General features: G+C 40.3%; 1 protein-coding gene across 7 annotated transcripts in view; it reads right to left on the bottom strand.

The window, feature by feature from the left end:
• ATP8A1 (ATPase phospholipid transporting 8A1) overlaps nucleotides 1-13474 on the bottom strand; it is a 339326-nt gene that overhangs the window by 44306 nt on the left and 281546 nt on the right. For all 7 annotated transcript variants that reach the window (XM_073608500.1, XM_073608506.1, XM_073608505.1 and 4 more), the window contains 2 exons: nucleotides 7639-7713; nucleotides 7432-7554 (listed from right to left, as the gene is read on the bottom strand). In XM_073608500.1, coding sequence (XP_073464601.1) covers nucleotides 7432-7554; nucleotides 7639-7713 — 198 coding nt within the window. The remainder of the gene's footprint in view (nucleotides 1-7431; nucleotides 7555-7638; nucleotides 7714-13474) is intronic.

Here is a 13474-nt window from a genome sequence, read left to right as displayed (position 1 = left end):
TATGTGCATTATAAAAGAACTCCATAATATACGGACATTATATACATATTGGGGGAAGAAAGTATTTAAGGAAGGGGAAAGGAACCATTCATGGGCAATGCAAAAATCTTTTATCCCGTGTAAAAAGCTCTAGAGAGAGACTTTCCACCCTGAAGAAGGAACATACATTTGGTCCAATCTGATTTTACATAGAGCTCCCATCCTGAAAATAATTTATTTTTAATAGAGCTCCATGCTAATTGGATTATTTTACTGTAAATCATTTTCTCCCACTGTTTATTCTTTAATTTGTTTCTGTTTAGTAAGTATCTACAGGTAGAAATCCATATGTATGCATGGCATATGCAGTCAGTGTTTTCTACTAACTATTGCTGCACAGTAGTTGCAATTTAAAGCTACTGACTTGTATTTTTCCCAGACTAGCTGGAAATGGTATACTAGCTCTGTGGCTTGTTCTTTTATTTCATCAGTTTTGCTGATATGCTCAATACATGGCTCAATATATACACAATATATAGGCACAATCTACAGATTCATACAAAAAGTATGTACATTATAATAATAAAATAAAGTTCTCATATTTAAAATACATAAAAAAAAAACAAACATTAAAAAAGTAAACAAAAAACCCCACAATTACTGTTTCTTTACGTGTGTGAATGAAAAATAAACGAACATGAAAAGATTACATTTCATGCAGCTGGTAATGAATTTATGAGAAAGACATTGTCTGCATGAGAAAAGAGGACTTGAAGCAAGAAATTAAAAGCCGAGGGATGTTTTTGTACTTTTTGAACACAGTATACAGGATTTGCGTTCACGGTAAATTGTTCTACAAGATTCTTTTACTTTCTAAATGCCTACCATGAAATCATCATTCTGAATTTGTTTCAATTCCATTTAATTCCTTTTTTTATGTTTGAGATGTGAAACACGTTGCAAAAGGGTTTTTTTTTCCCCCTCCTAGGAAGCGGAAAAAAAAAAAAAATATGAGGCCTGTGCTACATCTACCACGCTTCCCTCCTCATTGTTGTTTAGACAATTTTCCACAGTGGCTGATAATCCATTACAGCAGAAAATGACAAACACATAAGGCATGACATCCAAAGAGACAAGTGCTTCTAAAAGACAACTTCATAATGCCATGGGAGAAAATATTTACAGTACAAACAAGTGGCAGCCACTGCGATCAGTGGTGAAAAGATATTTTCTTTGGGTGAATGCACCAGGTTTCCACTCAATTAATCTAATCTTTAGATTTAAGCCAGTGTCACAAAAGGTACAAAAACTCCAGATTTTTAACAAGGGTACACGACGAGAATGCAAATTTGGGCAGCATGTTGCCACCGATTTTAGTATTGCTTCCTTCAGCACCAACGACTTGGATTAAATCAATGCAATAGGGATGGCAGGGGAAGCAACCACTATCCGGCCCACAGTTTATAGGGCACCTGCACTGAACAGGATTCCAAAAACATTTAATCCTTCCCACTCCCACGGCAACAATCTTATCAGAAGATTTCAATTAAATTAATTGAAAGGTTGGAGTAAAATGACAGTAATCAGTAGGCACTGTTAAAGTCTACCATCCTGGAGGCAACTAGTTTATATGTCAGGCTAACAAGTTAGTAAGAATAAACGAAAGAAAAACCAAATGATTCACTAAAGTAAGATAGTAAAAGAAAAAAAAATCAGCATATAGCAGATTCAAGGAAACAGGAGGTGTAGCCGAGTATAAAAATAGACAAAAGGAGGCCAAACACATTATCAGTGCTACCAAGGCACATAAAGTGGAGGAAATTGCTAAATCTATTAAGAAAGGAGATAAAACCTTTTTTTTGTACATTAGTTATAGAAGGAAAAAATACAATGGGATCACTAAAATGAAAACTGGGCAAAACACATGTTGAGGGAGACCTGGATGTAGCAAACCATTTAAACAATTACTTCTGTTCAATCTTCTCAGAAATAAATTGTACCAACAAGTTGGGGAATCATATTGGCTCTAGTAATGATGGTTCGTCTTTAGGATTTCTGGAGACAGAGGTAGCAGAGGAACTGGCTCAGTTAAAACTTAATAAAGCAATAGGCCCTGATGGTATTCATAGTTACATACTGTAGTTAGTCTGGTTGAAAAAAACACAGGTCCATCTAGTTCAACCAATAAAAGGAAAAAAAATTATACAATCCTATATCTACAGTTGATTCATAGGTAGGCAAAAAAAACCCCCAGAAAAGCATGATCCAATTTGCTTTTTAACCTCAACTTCTCAAGAGAATAAATTCAGTTCCTCTAATCTTTCCTCAAAGAAAAAAGTTAGGGGGGAAGGAGGCACCCCCTGAGTGTAGTATTAAGATATTATTGACACTGAATAAAAAAACTCACAGAAGGTCAGAGATTTGCTCATCTGGTAGTGAGGGTCCGCTTATCTCCATATAGGGCATGGACACCCTATCAGACCAGGAAGTCCATGTTAGCCAGCATGGAATGCACCAGTGGAAGTGATGTCACCAGGAGCTGGACATGGGTCAGGTGGTGTGATGCAGTCTATGCGCTCGGAGCTCCAGCTCCTTCTACAGGACGGTGATGAAAAGCGGCCCCCTCACTACCAGATGAGCACATCTCTTTTTGACATTGTGTTTTTTATTTAAGGTCAATAAAATCTTGCTTTTAATACTACACTCAGGTGGCGTCTCCCTCCTTCCCCCCTCACTCTGTTTGTATTCCTATTTATTCATATAAAAATGATCAAAATATGAACAAAAGCTCATATTAATAATGTACAGTACTGTAGTAGGAATACTGTACCTCTGTGTTGGAAAAAAAAAAGTGAAGAATCAGTTTTAATGTAAAAAAAAAAAAAAAAAGAAAAAAAGAATTACACTCACAATGTTAAGGAGTCTGGAGCTCATCCATGTAAACCCGATGTATATATTACAGTAAAGCCGCTGGTGTACAGTATACAGCCTTATATGTGGTCAGAGGTTCGGGGGCGATAGTGGCTCCCAGCACTTGCTGGAGAACTCGGAGACACTCGGGAACGGTTGACATCACTTCCAGGTGCTCCAAACACACGTTACGCCCGCCCGCCCGCCCCACCCAGCTGGGAGTGTCTCTAGGTGTCTCAGACAGCTTTACTGTACATATACACAACGGCTTTACATGGATGAACACCAGACCCCTTTACATTGCAAGTGTAATTCTTTTGTTTTTACAGTAAAACTACTGATTGTATTACAAGAGAAAATTTAAAAAAAAAATGTTGCTTGTCTTTCCAAACGCTCGTATACCGCGTTACTCATACACCAAGTATTACTGTATAATGTTTCTAAATGTAAAATACTGCAGCTAGGGAAAGATAATCCCTTGATAGAGTAGAACATTGGGGGGCTCAGTGTTGGCCAGCACTACAGAAGAAAAAGATTTGGGGTACTTATTTCAGATGAATGTAAAATGAGCGTACAGTGTGACCAGGCAGTGGAAAAAGTGAATAGAATTCTAGGATGCATCAACTAGGGATCACCAGCAGGAGGAAGGAGGTTCTGATTCCCCTATATATATATCGTTAGTGAGACCTCATTTAGAATACTGTGTCCAGTTCTGGAGACCTCACATACAAAAAGATATTGAGAAGATAGAGAAAGTCCTGAGACGGGTAACAAAAATGGTGAAAGGTCTGGGGGATAAAACATAGCCATAACCTCTGGTATGGTTTTTTTCAGCCGGCTGGCTTTCTCATGAAACCATTCCCATTGCCTCATGAGTCGCTGGAACTGTTTCTGAAATGGCGGGTGGACATTCCACTCCACCCCCCGCTGTTTCTCGGGCTTACCGATTCCGCTGGTCCGCTTGCAAAATGATCTGACGGTGCAGCCAGCTGCTCCCATAGGCAATCAAAGATAGATACTCTGATCACCTCGATGGCCTTGGAGGACCGGAGCGACTTCATGTCGTCACTTCTGGTCGAGGCTGGAGATATATAATTTTTTTTTTTTTAAACCCCGTGGAGACGGCACCTCCCAACCCTTTAAGGGGTTTAGGATGCCGGGAGGCCTGGGTGGGTTTATAATCATGTGACCCCCGTGATTAGCCGTCATGGTGGTCACATGATCGTAAAGCTCCCAATCGCAAGCAGCGATCGATAGCTGTTAGCCGTCAGTAACTTTGTCGGGAGCTCGCAGGGTGCGCGCTCTCAGCAAAGCTGCATTCCACCAATTCACGCAAATATGCAGCTGCTCAGCACCAAAGCCCACCCGATGAGAGGCCACATATTTGCGTATGACCAGTGCCAAAGGGTTAATGCAATAAATTTTTTTTAAATCTTTTGCTTTTAAAGATAAAGAAGAGATTTGTGTCTTTTTTGACCCCAGATGCCACCATGAAGGGGACCTGTCATCTTTATTTCTTTTACAAGAGATGTTTACATTCCTTGTAATACAAATAAAAGTGATTACAAAAAAAAAATCGAGAGACAGTTAAAAAAACTTTAAAGCGCCCCCATGCCTCCGCGCTTACACGCAGAAGTGAACGCATAAGCAAGTCACACATGCATATGTATGTAAATGTAAACAGTAAATATGTAAACGGTATTCGCTCCACAAATGCAAGGTATCGCCGCAAATGTTAGAGCGAGAGCAATAATTCTAGTGCTAGACCTCCTCTAACTCTAAACAGGTAACCTGTAAAGGCATTTAAAGTGTCGCCTATGGAGATTTTTAAGTATCGTAGTTTGTTGCCATTCCACAAGCATGCGCAGTACCAGAAAAAGCCTGGTCAGCAAGTGGTTAATATGTACAGTCTGGAGGCAAGGGAAGACATGATTGAAACCTTTAAATACATCAAGGGGGGTTAATAAGGTTCGGGAGGGCAGTTTTTTCAATATGAAACCAAAATCAAGGGGACATGACCAACATGACCTCAACATGGAGGAAAGTTCAAAACTAATCTTAGAAAGTATTATTTTACTGAAAGGGTAGTTGATGCTTGGAATAAACTTCCAGCACAGGTAGTGAGACAGTCAACAGTGAATGGCTTCAAACACCTTTGGGACAATCATAGATCTATACTACTAGTGGGCAGACTTGATGGACTACTCTGTTTTTTTTCTGCCTTCACTTTCCTATGTTAGAAGAGGTTTTTTTTATCATATGATGTGAAGCATTTGTGGGTATTGTATGGAGTCTGCATTTTTTTTTTTTTTTTTTTTTTTTAGGTTTTAACGGGTTTGTGTAATTTGCCATCTGTAATGGATGACTTTGCCTAAGGTGAATGGTTCAACTCTCCCCTTCTGGCTGCTCCCCTGGTTGTGTGCATATATACACATATACATACACACTGTATTTGCTGAGAAAATGAAAATGGAGGCAGCCACTGCATCTAGTCCATTAAACACTTAAGGACCGGAAGATTTGCCCCCTTAATGACCAGACCATTTTTTGCGATACAGCACTGCGTCGCTTTACCTGACAATTGCACGGTCGTGTGACGCTGTACCCAAACAAATTTTTTGCGCTATAAACAAAGAAAGAGCGACAATTTTGAAAAAAAAAAACACTATTTTTTTATTTTACTTTTTGCTATAATAAATTTTCCCCAAATTTAAAAAAAAACAAAAATTTCTTTATCAGTTTAGGCCAATATGTATTCTACATATTTTTGTTAAAAAAAAAAAAAAACATCGCAAAAGTTATAGCGTCTACAAAATAGGGGATATATTTATGGCATTATTATTCTTTCTTTTTTTTTTTTTTTTTACTAGTAATGGCGGTGATCTGCAATTTTTAGCGGGACTGTGAGGGACACTTTTTTGGGACCGTTGTCATTTATACAGCAATCAGAGTTAAAAATAGCCACCGATTACTGTATAAATGTCACTGGCAGGGAAGGAGTTAACACTAGGGGGCAATCAAGGGGTTCCCTGGGAGGTGGTTCTAACTGTATGGGGGCTGGGCGAGGAGAGAGATCGTTGTTCCCAATCGCTAGGATCTTCTGTTCCCTCCCCTGACAGGACGGGGATCTATTTGTTTCCACTGACAGATCCCCGTTCTGCCTGTCTCAGGAGTGATCATGGTTGGCCGGCGGACATTGAGTCCACTGGACCTGCTGGCTGGCTCCCCGCTTGTGAATGGGCGCGCTCCCACAAATCACTGTGTACGCGCCAGACGTACAATAATGGCGATTCTCGCTGGGGAGCCAACTTGCTGCAGTACAACTTTTCATCTTTCCATCTATTAAATCTTCTGCCTATGTTGTTTTAACTTTGCATAGTAAAACATTTTTTTTCTGCCAGTAAATACCTAATACGGCCCACTTCCTGTTCTTTTGTCTGGTCATTAGCCTAGGCTTATGACATTATGCACAGCTCTCTTTCACTCTTTTGAGAGTTTGCCAGGAAGGGAGGGGGGATGAGTCAAAAGAGGGCCAATGAAAGCTGCAGAGTTAATGGAGGGAGATTTCTGCAGTATATTTGGCAAGTACAGAATCACAGTACCGGTAAATATATAAAATATGATGCAAAGTGGTTGGAGGGAACCAGAATGGCAAAGATGTTTTTATTACAAATTATGTGAGCAGACTGCAGTTCCTCTAAGTTTAGCTTCAAAGGACAAGTTCACCTTTTACAAAAAAATAAAAAATAAAAATAAATGCACATCATTTTGCAGGTATAAAAATGTGCATTTGCTATTTTGTTTACACTGCATCCTGTAAAGCATTACACCCGCAATCAGCAGATCGCGGGTGCAATGGCAGGATCCTGCAGACCCTCAGTACACCGTCTGCCTATACCTCTGATACAGGCAGGCAGTTACTGAATTGGAGTTAGAATCAAGAAACTCACCAGCGCCCTCGTAGTTAATTCAGAACTACAAGCTGCCAGCCACAATGGCTGACGACACTCGTAGTCAGGAAACACTGAATAAAAGATGCAGCCGTGTGGGCGGAGTCCCGCACAGCCACGCTGTTTTCAAATTGTTACAGCAGGTGCAGGGAGAAGATCCCCCCAACCCCTGTCACATAGTGGGGAGCGCTGGTGGCAGGAGGTGGTTGGATTGGAGCATGTTACACTCCAAATATGGGAGTAACATGCTCCTAAAGGGTGAACTTGTCCTTTCACTGCCTTTAGTACAATTTGGAGGAAAATCAGATCTTAATTCAACAGCAATCTTTGCAGAACTCTAGGTGATTCCCAAATATTCAGAATTTGTAAAGTTTCAATGGAGCAAAAAATATTTTATTGGTTATGCATCTCTAAAAATTGTAATGCAAGTATAACATTGGTTTCCAGGATTTAAAACGCAATCAAATACCAGTATAGTATACAGCAGCCTTTCTTTCACACAGCATAAAAATGAATATGCGCGATTTGTTAATGTAGTAAAATTCTGTCCATTAAAAAGTCAGTTACTGCCCCGCTGAAATGCATCACTTACCTTAGTATTGAAATCGAGAGCATTTTGCGAGGTCTTGTATAATTCAGGGTATTTTAGCATGTTTTCTTTGCGACATGACCTTTCAAATATTCCAAGAGTCAAAGGGGGAAGGGCAGTAAACATCTGTGGAACAACAAAAACTTTACTAAGAAAAAGTAGATGGCCATAACACAGAAACAGGTTACTGCATAAGAAAACACCACCTACCACATTGTACAGACCAATGCACCATCTTTCAAAGAGGATTTGTCCAGAAAAACCATTAATAAAAGCAAACCAGATCTGGAAAAAGAAACAAATATATATAAGAGGCTGAAGAGCAAAAAATCATAATCATAACTGTCAAAGATTAAAAAAAAAAAAAAAAAAAAAATTAGATGGGAGCCATTGACTTCCAAGCGGGTTGCTTATCAGCAATTCATTCACAGCCCTGGAAGTAGATCATCATCTGGGAGACAGGGCAAGACAGCTTTGATCAGTGGTTTCTCACACAGGATCTTGGAATTGTGACAAAATTGTTTTAAAATAAAAAAACTGAATAAAAAAATAAACCCACCAAAAAACAAAAAGCCACACCTGTACTGTTTTTGTATTGTACGAAACCAAGAGTTAATTAAAACATACAAATCGACATTTTGTTTTGATCACAAATGTTCAAAATAGGCAATTTGTCTAAAAATTAGATTCAGTAATTCACAAAGAGCAGTTAGCAAACAAGCCAAAAGCCTAGCCAGCAATGAAAGGATTAAAGAAACAAGGGAAGGGGGGTGCTTCCCCCAAGAGACACAAAGAGTGCATGACATGCACTACAAATTAATTTCAGAAACAATGGCCCAGCCTCTGTTACACTGAATGCTTCATTTAGCCACATTAGGAAAGGATGAATTGCTACAAATTCACCATTTATCAATATATACCCGGGCTGCCTTTCATAAGAACAGTTGCTGTGGACAAAACTGTTCCCTCGGTGAGAGCAGAACTTGTGTGTGGGGGGGGGGACAAAAGCAAATCGCTACATATAGAATTAGAACAGAAAAGCTCTGCAGTAACTGGAAAATCAGACGCACTTCCTGGGAGACAGTTCCACTACTCAAGTTGGCTTAAAATAAAATGGATTTATTTTTTTAAGAGATAAGTGCACTTTTTGTTACCAATTTAAAATTTAACATTTTACAGGTGCTGCGTGGTTTTCAAAGTTTTTTCAATGTTAGTTTTCTAAATGTGCCTACATTGTAGTTTCTGTGTGCTGGAATTTTAAAGTGGGAAGAAAAAGTATGTGAAATTAACTGGTTTCCTGTACTAATTTGCCATAAAATGTGATCTGATCCTCATCCTCAGTCACAACAAGGGACAAACACAATATGCTTAAGTTGATTACACACAATTTTAATTCCTTGTGTCTTTATGGAATCCCATTAGAGTGGTTGTAAAGCCTCAATGTTTTTCACCTTAATGTATTCTATGTATTAAGGTGAAAAACCTTCTGTGTTGCAGCTCCCTCCAGACCCCCCTTTTTCTTACCCAAGCCCGATTCGATCCAGCGATGTGCACGAGTGCAGTGGCTCCAGCTGCCGTCTCTCTCCTCATTGGACAGATTGATAGCAGCGGGAGCCATTGGCTCCCGCTGCTGTCAATCAATTCCAGCATTGCGAGAGTGGGAGGCGGATCCGAGTCCTGCTGTCTGTGTCAATAGACGCAGCAGTGGGACTCGGGAGGGAGCCCACATGGGTGGGACTCGGGAGGGAGCCCACATGGGTGCCCCCATGAAAAGCAGCTTTCTGTGGGGGCACCTGATGAAGAGGAGGGGCTTGAAGCACCGGCGGGAGAACCAAGAATAGGAAGGTCGTTGCTGCTCTGTGCAAAACAATTGCACAGAGCAGGCAAGTATAGATATGTTAGTTATTTTTATTAAAAAGAAAAAAAACCTTTAAGCATTCACAGTGCTGGAGGAAAAAGTAAGTGGACCCATAAACAAATTATTTCAGCGAAAACCAATTTGGGTTAGTAGTTTGCTTATCTGCAGTCCAATGAAGTATATTTGAAGGTGTGGTTTAGAGCTACTTTGCTTGATAGACACTCAAACATTTTAAGATTGCTGCTCATAAGAAGCATCAGCTGATGTGAACCATGCCTCGCAAAAAGGAGCTCAGACAATCATGAAAAAGTAGTAACAGATAAAAACTTAAATACATCACTGGAATTGGTCAACATCCCTGTTCATCAGTCCACCATATGTAAGTCTTCGAACAGGCAAGGTGTCCATGGTAGAACACCACGTGGGATACCGCTGCTCTCCAAAGAAAAAAAAACACATTGTTGCAAGCCTTGTATGGTGCAAAAACAGCACAGCTTACTAACATCTAAACTTGATCCCAATGATGACGTATGATGGCAGAAACATCATGATTTGGGCTTGCTTCACTGTCTTAGGGTTTGGACCACTTGCCATCGAGAGCAAAATGAATTTCCAAGTTTACCATAATATCCTAGAGGATAATGTCAGGAAGGCTGTCCACCAGCTGAACCCTTGCAGAATTTGGGTGATGCAGCAGGACAATGACCCCAAGCAAAGTAAATCCACAACAGACTGGCTTCAGAAAAACAAAATGCACATTTTGGAGGGGCCAAGTCAGAGCCCAGACATGAACTCCCTAGAGATGCTGTGGAATGACCTCAAGAGAGCCATTCACACCAGACATCCTACAAATGTGTAAGCTGAAACAGTTTTGTAAAGAGGAATGGTCAGAAATTCCTCCTGAACGTTGTGCAAGTCTGATCCAGAGTTACTGAAAGCTCTTGCTTGAAGTTATTGCTGCCAAAGGAGGTTTGACCTGGTTCAATTACTTTTTCCTCTAGCATTGTGAATGTTTAATAGTTGTGTTCAATAAAGACACACAAAATTAGAACTGTTTGTGTGTCATCATCTTAAGTGCATTGTGGTTGCCTATGGTCACTTAGATGAGGATCAGATCACATTTTATGCCAAATTACTGCAGAAAACCAGCCACTGTAATCTGGTGTAGATCACACAGGCCTCTTATTTACACAGAGGAGGATACTAAAAAGACACTGCATAAAATTATCAACACAAAAAGAGCTCACAAGACTGTAATCCAGCCATTTCTGTGGTTACAGGAGCAGGCCGATTGGGCCCATAGGCGCACCCACAAACAAAAAGAAAACAAGCTTTATTGTTTCAGGACAAAATCACAGGAAGTCCACCCAGACCATGCCTCACTTTCATGTTTCACCCAGAAAGGACATGGATAGGAATGCTCTCATGCATCTGCCAAATACACTGTGGAAAAACTGCATGTTTGAAGTCAAGCTATGTGCTCAAAGTCCAAAGGCATGTGTGCCTAAGGCACATAGGAAGGAAAAAGCAAGCAAACGTGAGTAAATTCCTGTGTTGCTGGGCTTGTGTGTGCTTCAAGTGGGTTTTGCTTTCCTAAACAAGTCTATGGGAATGCAAAACCCTCTTGAAGTAGAAGAAATGTAGGTCAGGAAAAAATAAATGCACCTGTCAAATTCTGAATGATCTGAGAAGTCTCTCAAACTGATGTAATCAACACAAACCCAAAGCCTGTTTAACAGGCCCTACAAATGCTTGTGTTATTTCTCTTTGTGAATTTCCAGCACAAGCAACCTGGCAGACTTTATTCAACCTTATACTGAGGAGTGCTGTAACCCAATAAGACTTATTGGGTAGCTGGAGCCATGATTACTGCGCCTCAGGTTTCCTGTTTAACAGTGGCTCTTCTCTCTTGCAGCATCCTATGGAGCCACACTTGTATACAAGGACCAAAGTTGTGTCTCCTTACACCATGGGTGCTCAATGTGTGGCCCTCCAGCTGTTTGGGAACTACAAGTCCCATCATGCCTCTGTCTTTGGGAGTCATGCTTGGAACTGTCAGCCTTCCAATGCCTCATGGGACTTGTAGTTCCGCAACAGCTATAGGGCTACAGGTTGAGAACCCATGCCCTACACTGTGTGCAATAAAAAACAAAACACACAGCCCTTTAGACTAGGATGCCAAGACACTACCCTGCTTCTCCTTGCTAGCAGACCATCCGGAGACTGCAATGTCCACTGTTCAAAGATGACTGGAAGTTCAGGGAAGCAGCACAGAGCAGGAGCCAGCAGCATTGAATGATACAAACTGCAAGTGCTGGGGTATGCATTTTAAGAAATCGTTAACTGGGGAATGTTTACTTTAATATGTTCAATGTGTTAAGCTAAAAAAACGTTAGGGATTAATGCTAGTTTAACCTCTATATCCCTTTTGGTCTTTTAAATATGCAACTGAATTTCTGTTTCTTAAAGTGGTTGTAAACCCTCACATATACCCAGTGAAGCCTCTGATGATACACTAAGATGAAACAAATCCTTCTACATAAGTTTTACTTCTTTATCTGTAGTCTTCTCCTCTCTACACACTTTCAAAAGTGCAGATTGTGTTAAAAATCTTTCTTCATCTGTCAGGAGCAGAGAAGAGGGGGCGGAGAGACTGTAGTTACAATGTGTGAGACCTGATTGAAGGAAAGGCACACACCCCCCTCCATACAGCAAAAGAACTGTATTCTGAACAGACAACACCGCTCTCCTCCCTCTCCCTTCCGACACAAATTTATTTCATGTGTCGGGAAAACTTTTCAGAAGTGAGACATGCTGATAACAGAGGAACGAAGCACCAGAGAGAAACAACACTTTGGAGAAAGATAAGTAATCACTGCAGATATAAGTGCTTTGCTCAGATTCCATGACTGAGGTTTACAACCACTTATCATACAAGAAAACCCAACAGTTTCTGACGACTGTAGTCCTGTCCTAGGGTAAAAATTCTGCCCTGCCATTGATACAGTACAGGGAGCGAGTGTTGTCCACCCAGGACAGGAATTGAGTTACTGGAAGGACCACCAGGGGTAAAATGCCCCCCAAAAAAGGAACCTAATGCAAGGCAATACATTTTTGTTCTTGGATTTAGTTGCACTTTAATCCCATGCATAAAATGTTTCAATATTTCATATAAATGTTTTTCAAAGTGTGGAAAAAAAACTTCTTAATATTGCTTTAGCTTTCTTTTCCAGGTACAGAAGAAATGTATTTATACTAGAAATCACCTTGACAATTTCACCTAGCATAGATCTGTAGCTTGCTGCTTTAAAAAGGTCACATAATCCCATAGTACTCTTCAATTCCTGTTGTCCAAGAGCTTTTATTTCATCTTCCAGGCACAAAAGGGGAGTGGAGGTAGCCCTGATGCAGCATTTCTGCATATTAAACAGCAGCTCACAAATAGTCAATAAGTCCCTGCTCCCACGCCTGCTCAGCACAAAGACCAGCTCAAAGGAGACATTCAAAACAAGCAGTTGTCTCTGCTCAACAAATTCCTTGATGGGCTTCTGGCCTTCTCAGTCCTAGCAATGGCCCTTTCAACATCTGCTAAGCTTGTTTTACTTGGCAGAAAAGGCCTATCTGGGAAACTATCAAAATGCCTTTAGAATTGCATTAAATCTGTTTTCTTTATGCCTTTAAAACGACAGTGAAAAATCATTTACAACCAAAAGCCAAAAAGAAAATTTGTTAAATGCTCGCAGAGCTGATCTGCTGATCTTTAATAAAATACAGAGAAGTGGAAATGATTCACTGGCTGTTGTATCAAACAAAATTGCTTTATTCTATTTGACCAGCTAACGGTTTCCACATGTTACAACTGAACATGTCTTGTTGGTGTAAACATGGGCAAACCCATAGGTTTGGGATTACTTAATAAGGCGGTGTAAATGAACTGCCTAGAGCTCTAAATTAAAGTGACCACTTTACAACTCACTGGCTGTAGTTAGAAGCCGGTTTCACTGCCTATTCCAGACGTATGCACAGAGCACAAGGTCAAATTGTAGACAGCTTGTGGCGTGAAAAATGGTATCCCTGGCAATGTATTTTGGTTAATCTAACTGGGAGCTCGTCTTGGGTTACTTACATCCAAACCCATAGAAATGCCAGCAGTGCACTGTTCCTTAATACATTTATATTATCAAGTTA

The sequence above is a fragment of the Aquarana catesbeiana genome, linkage group LG01 (assembly GCF_042186555.1).
Source record: "Aquarana catesbeiana isolate 2022-GZ linkage group LG01, ASM4218655v1, whole genome shotgun sequence".
Lineage (NCBI taxonomy): Eukaryota > Metazoa > Chordata > Amphibia > Anura > Ranidae > Aquarana > Aquarana catesbeiana.
This window is presented reverse-complemented; position numbering and strand designations above follow the sequence as displayed.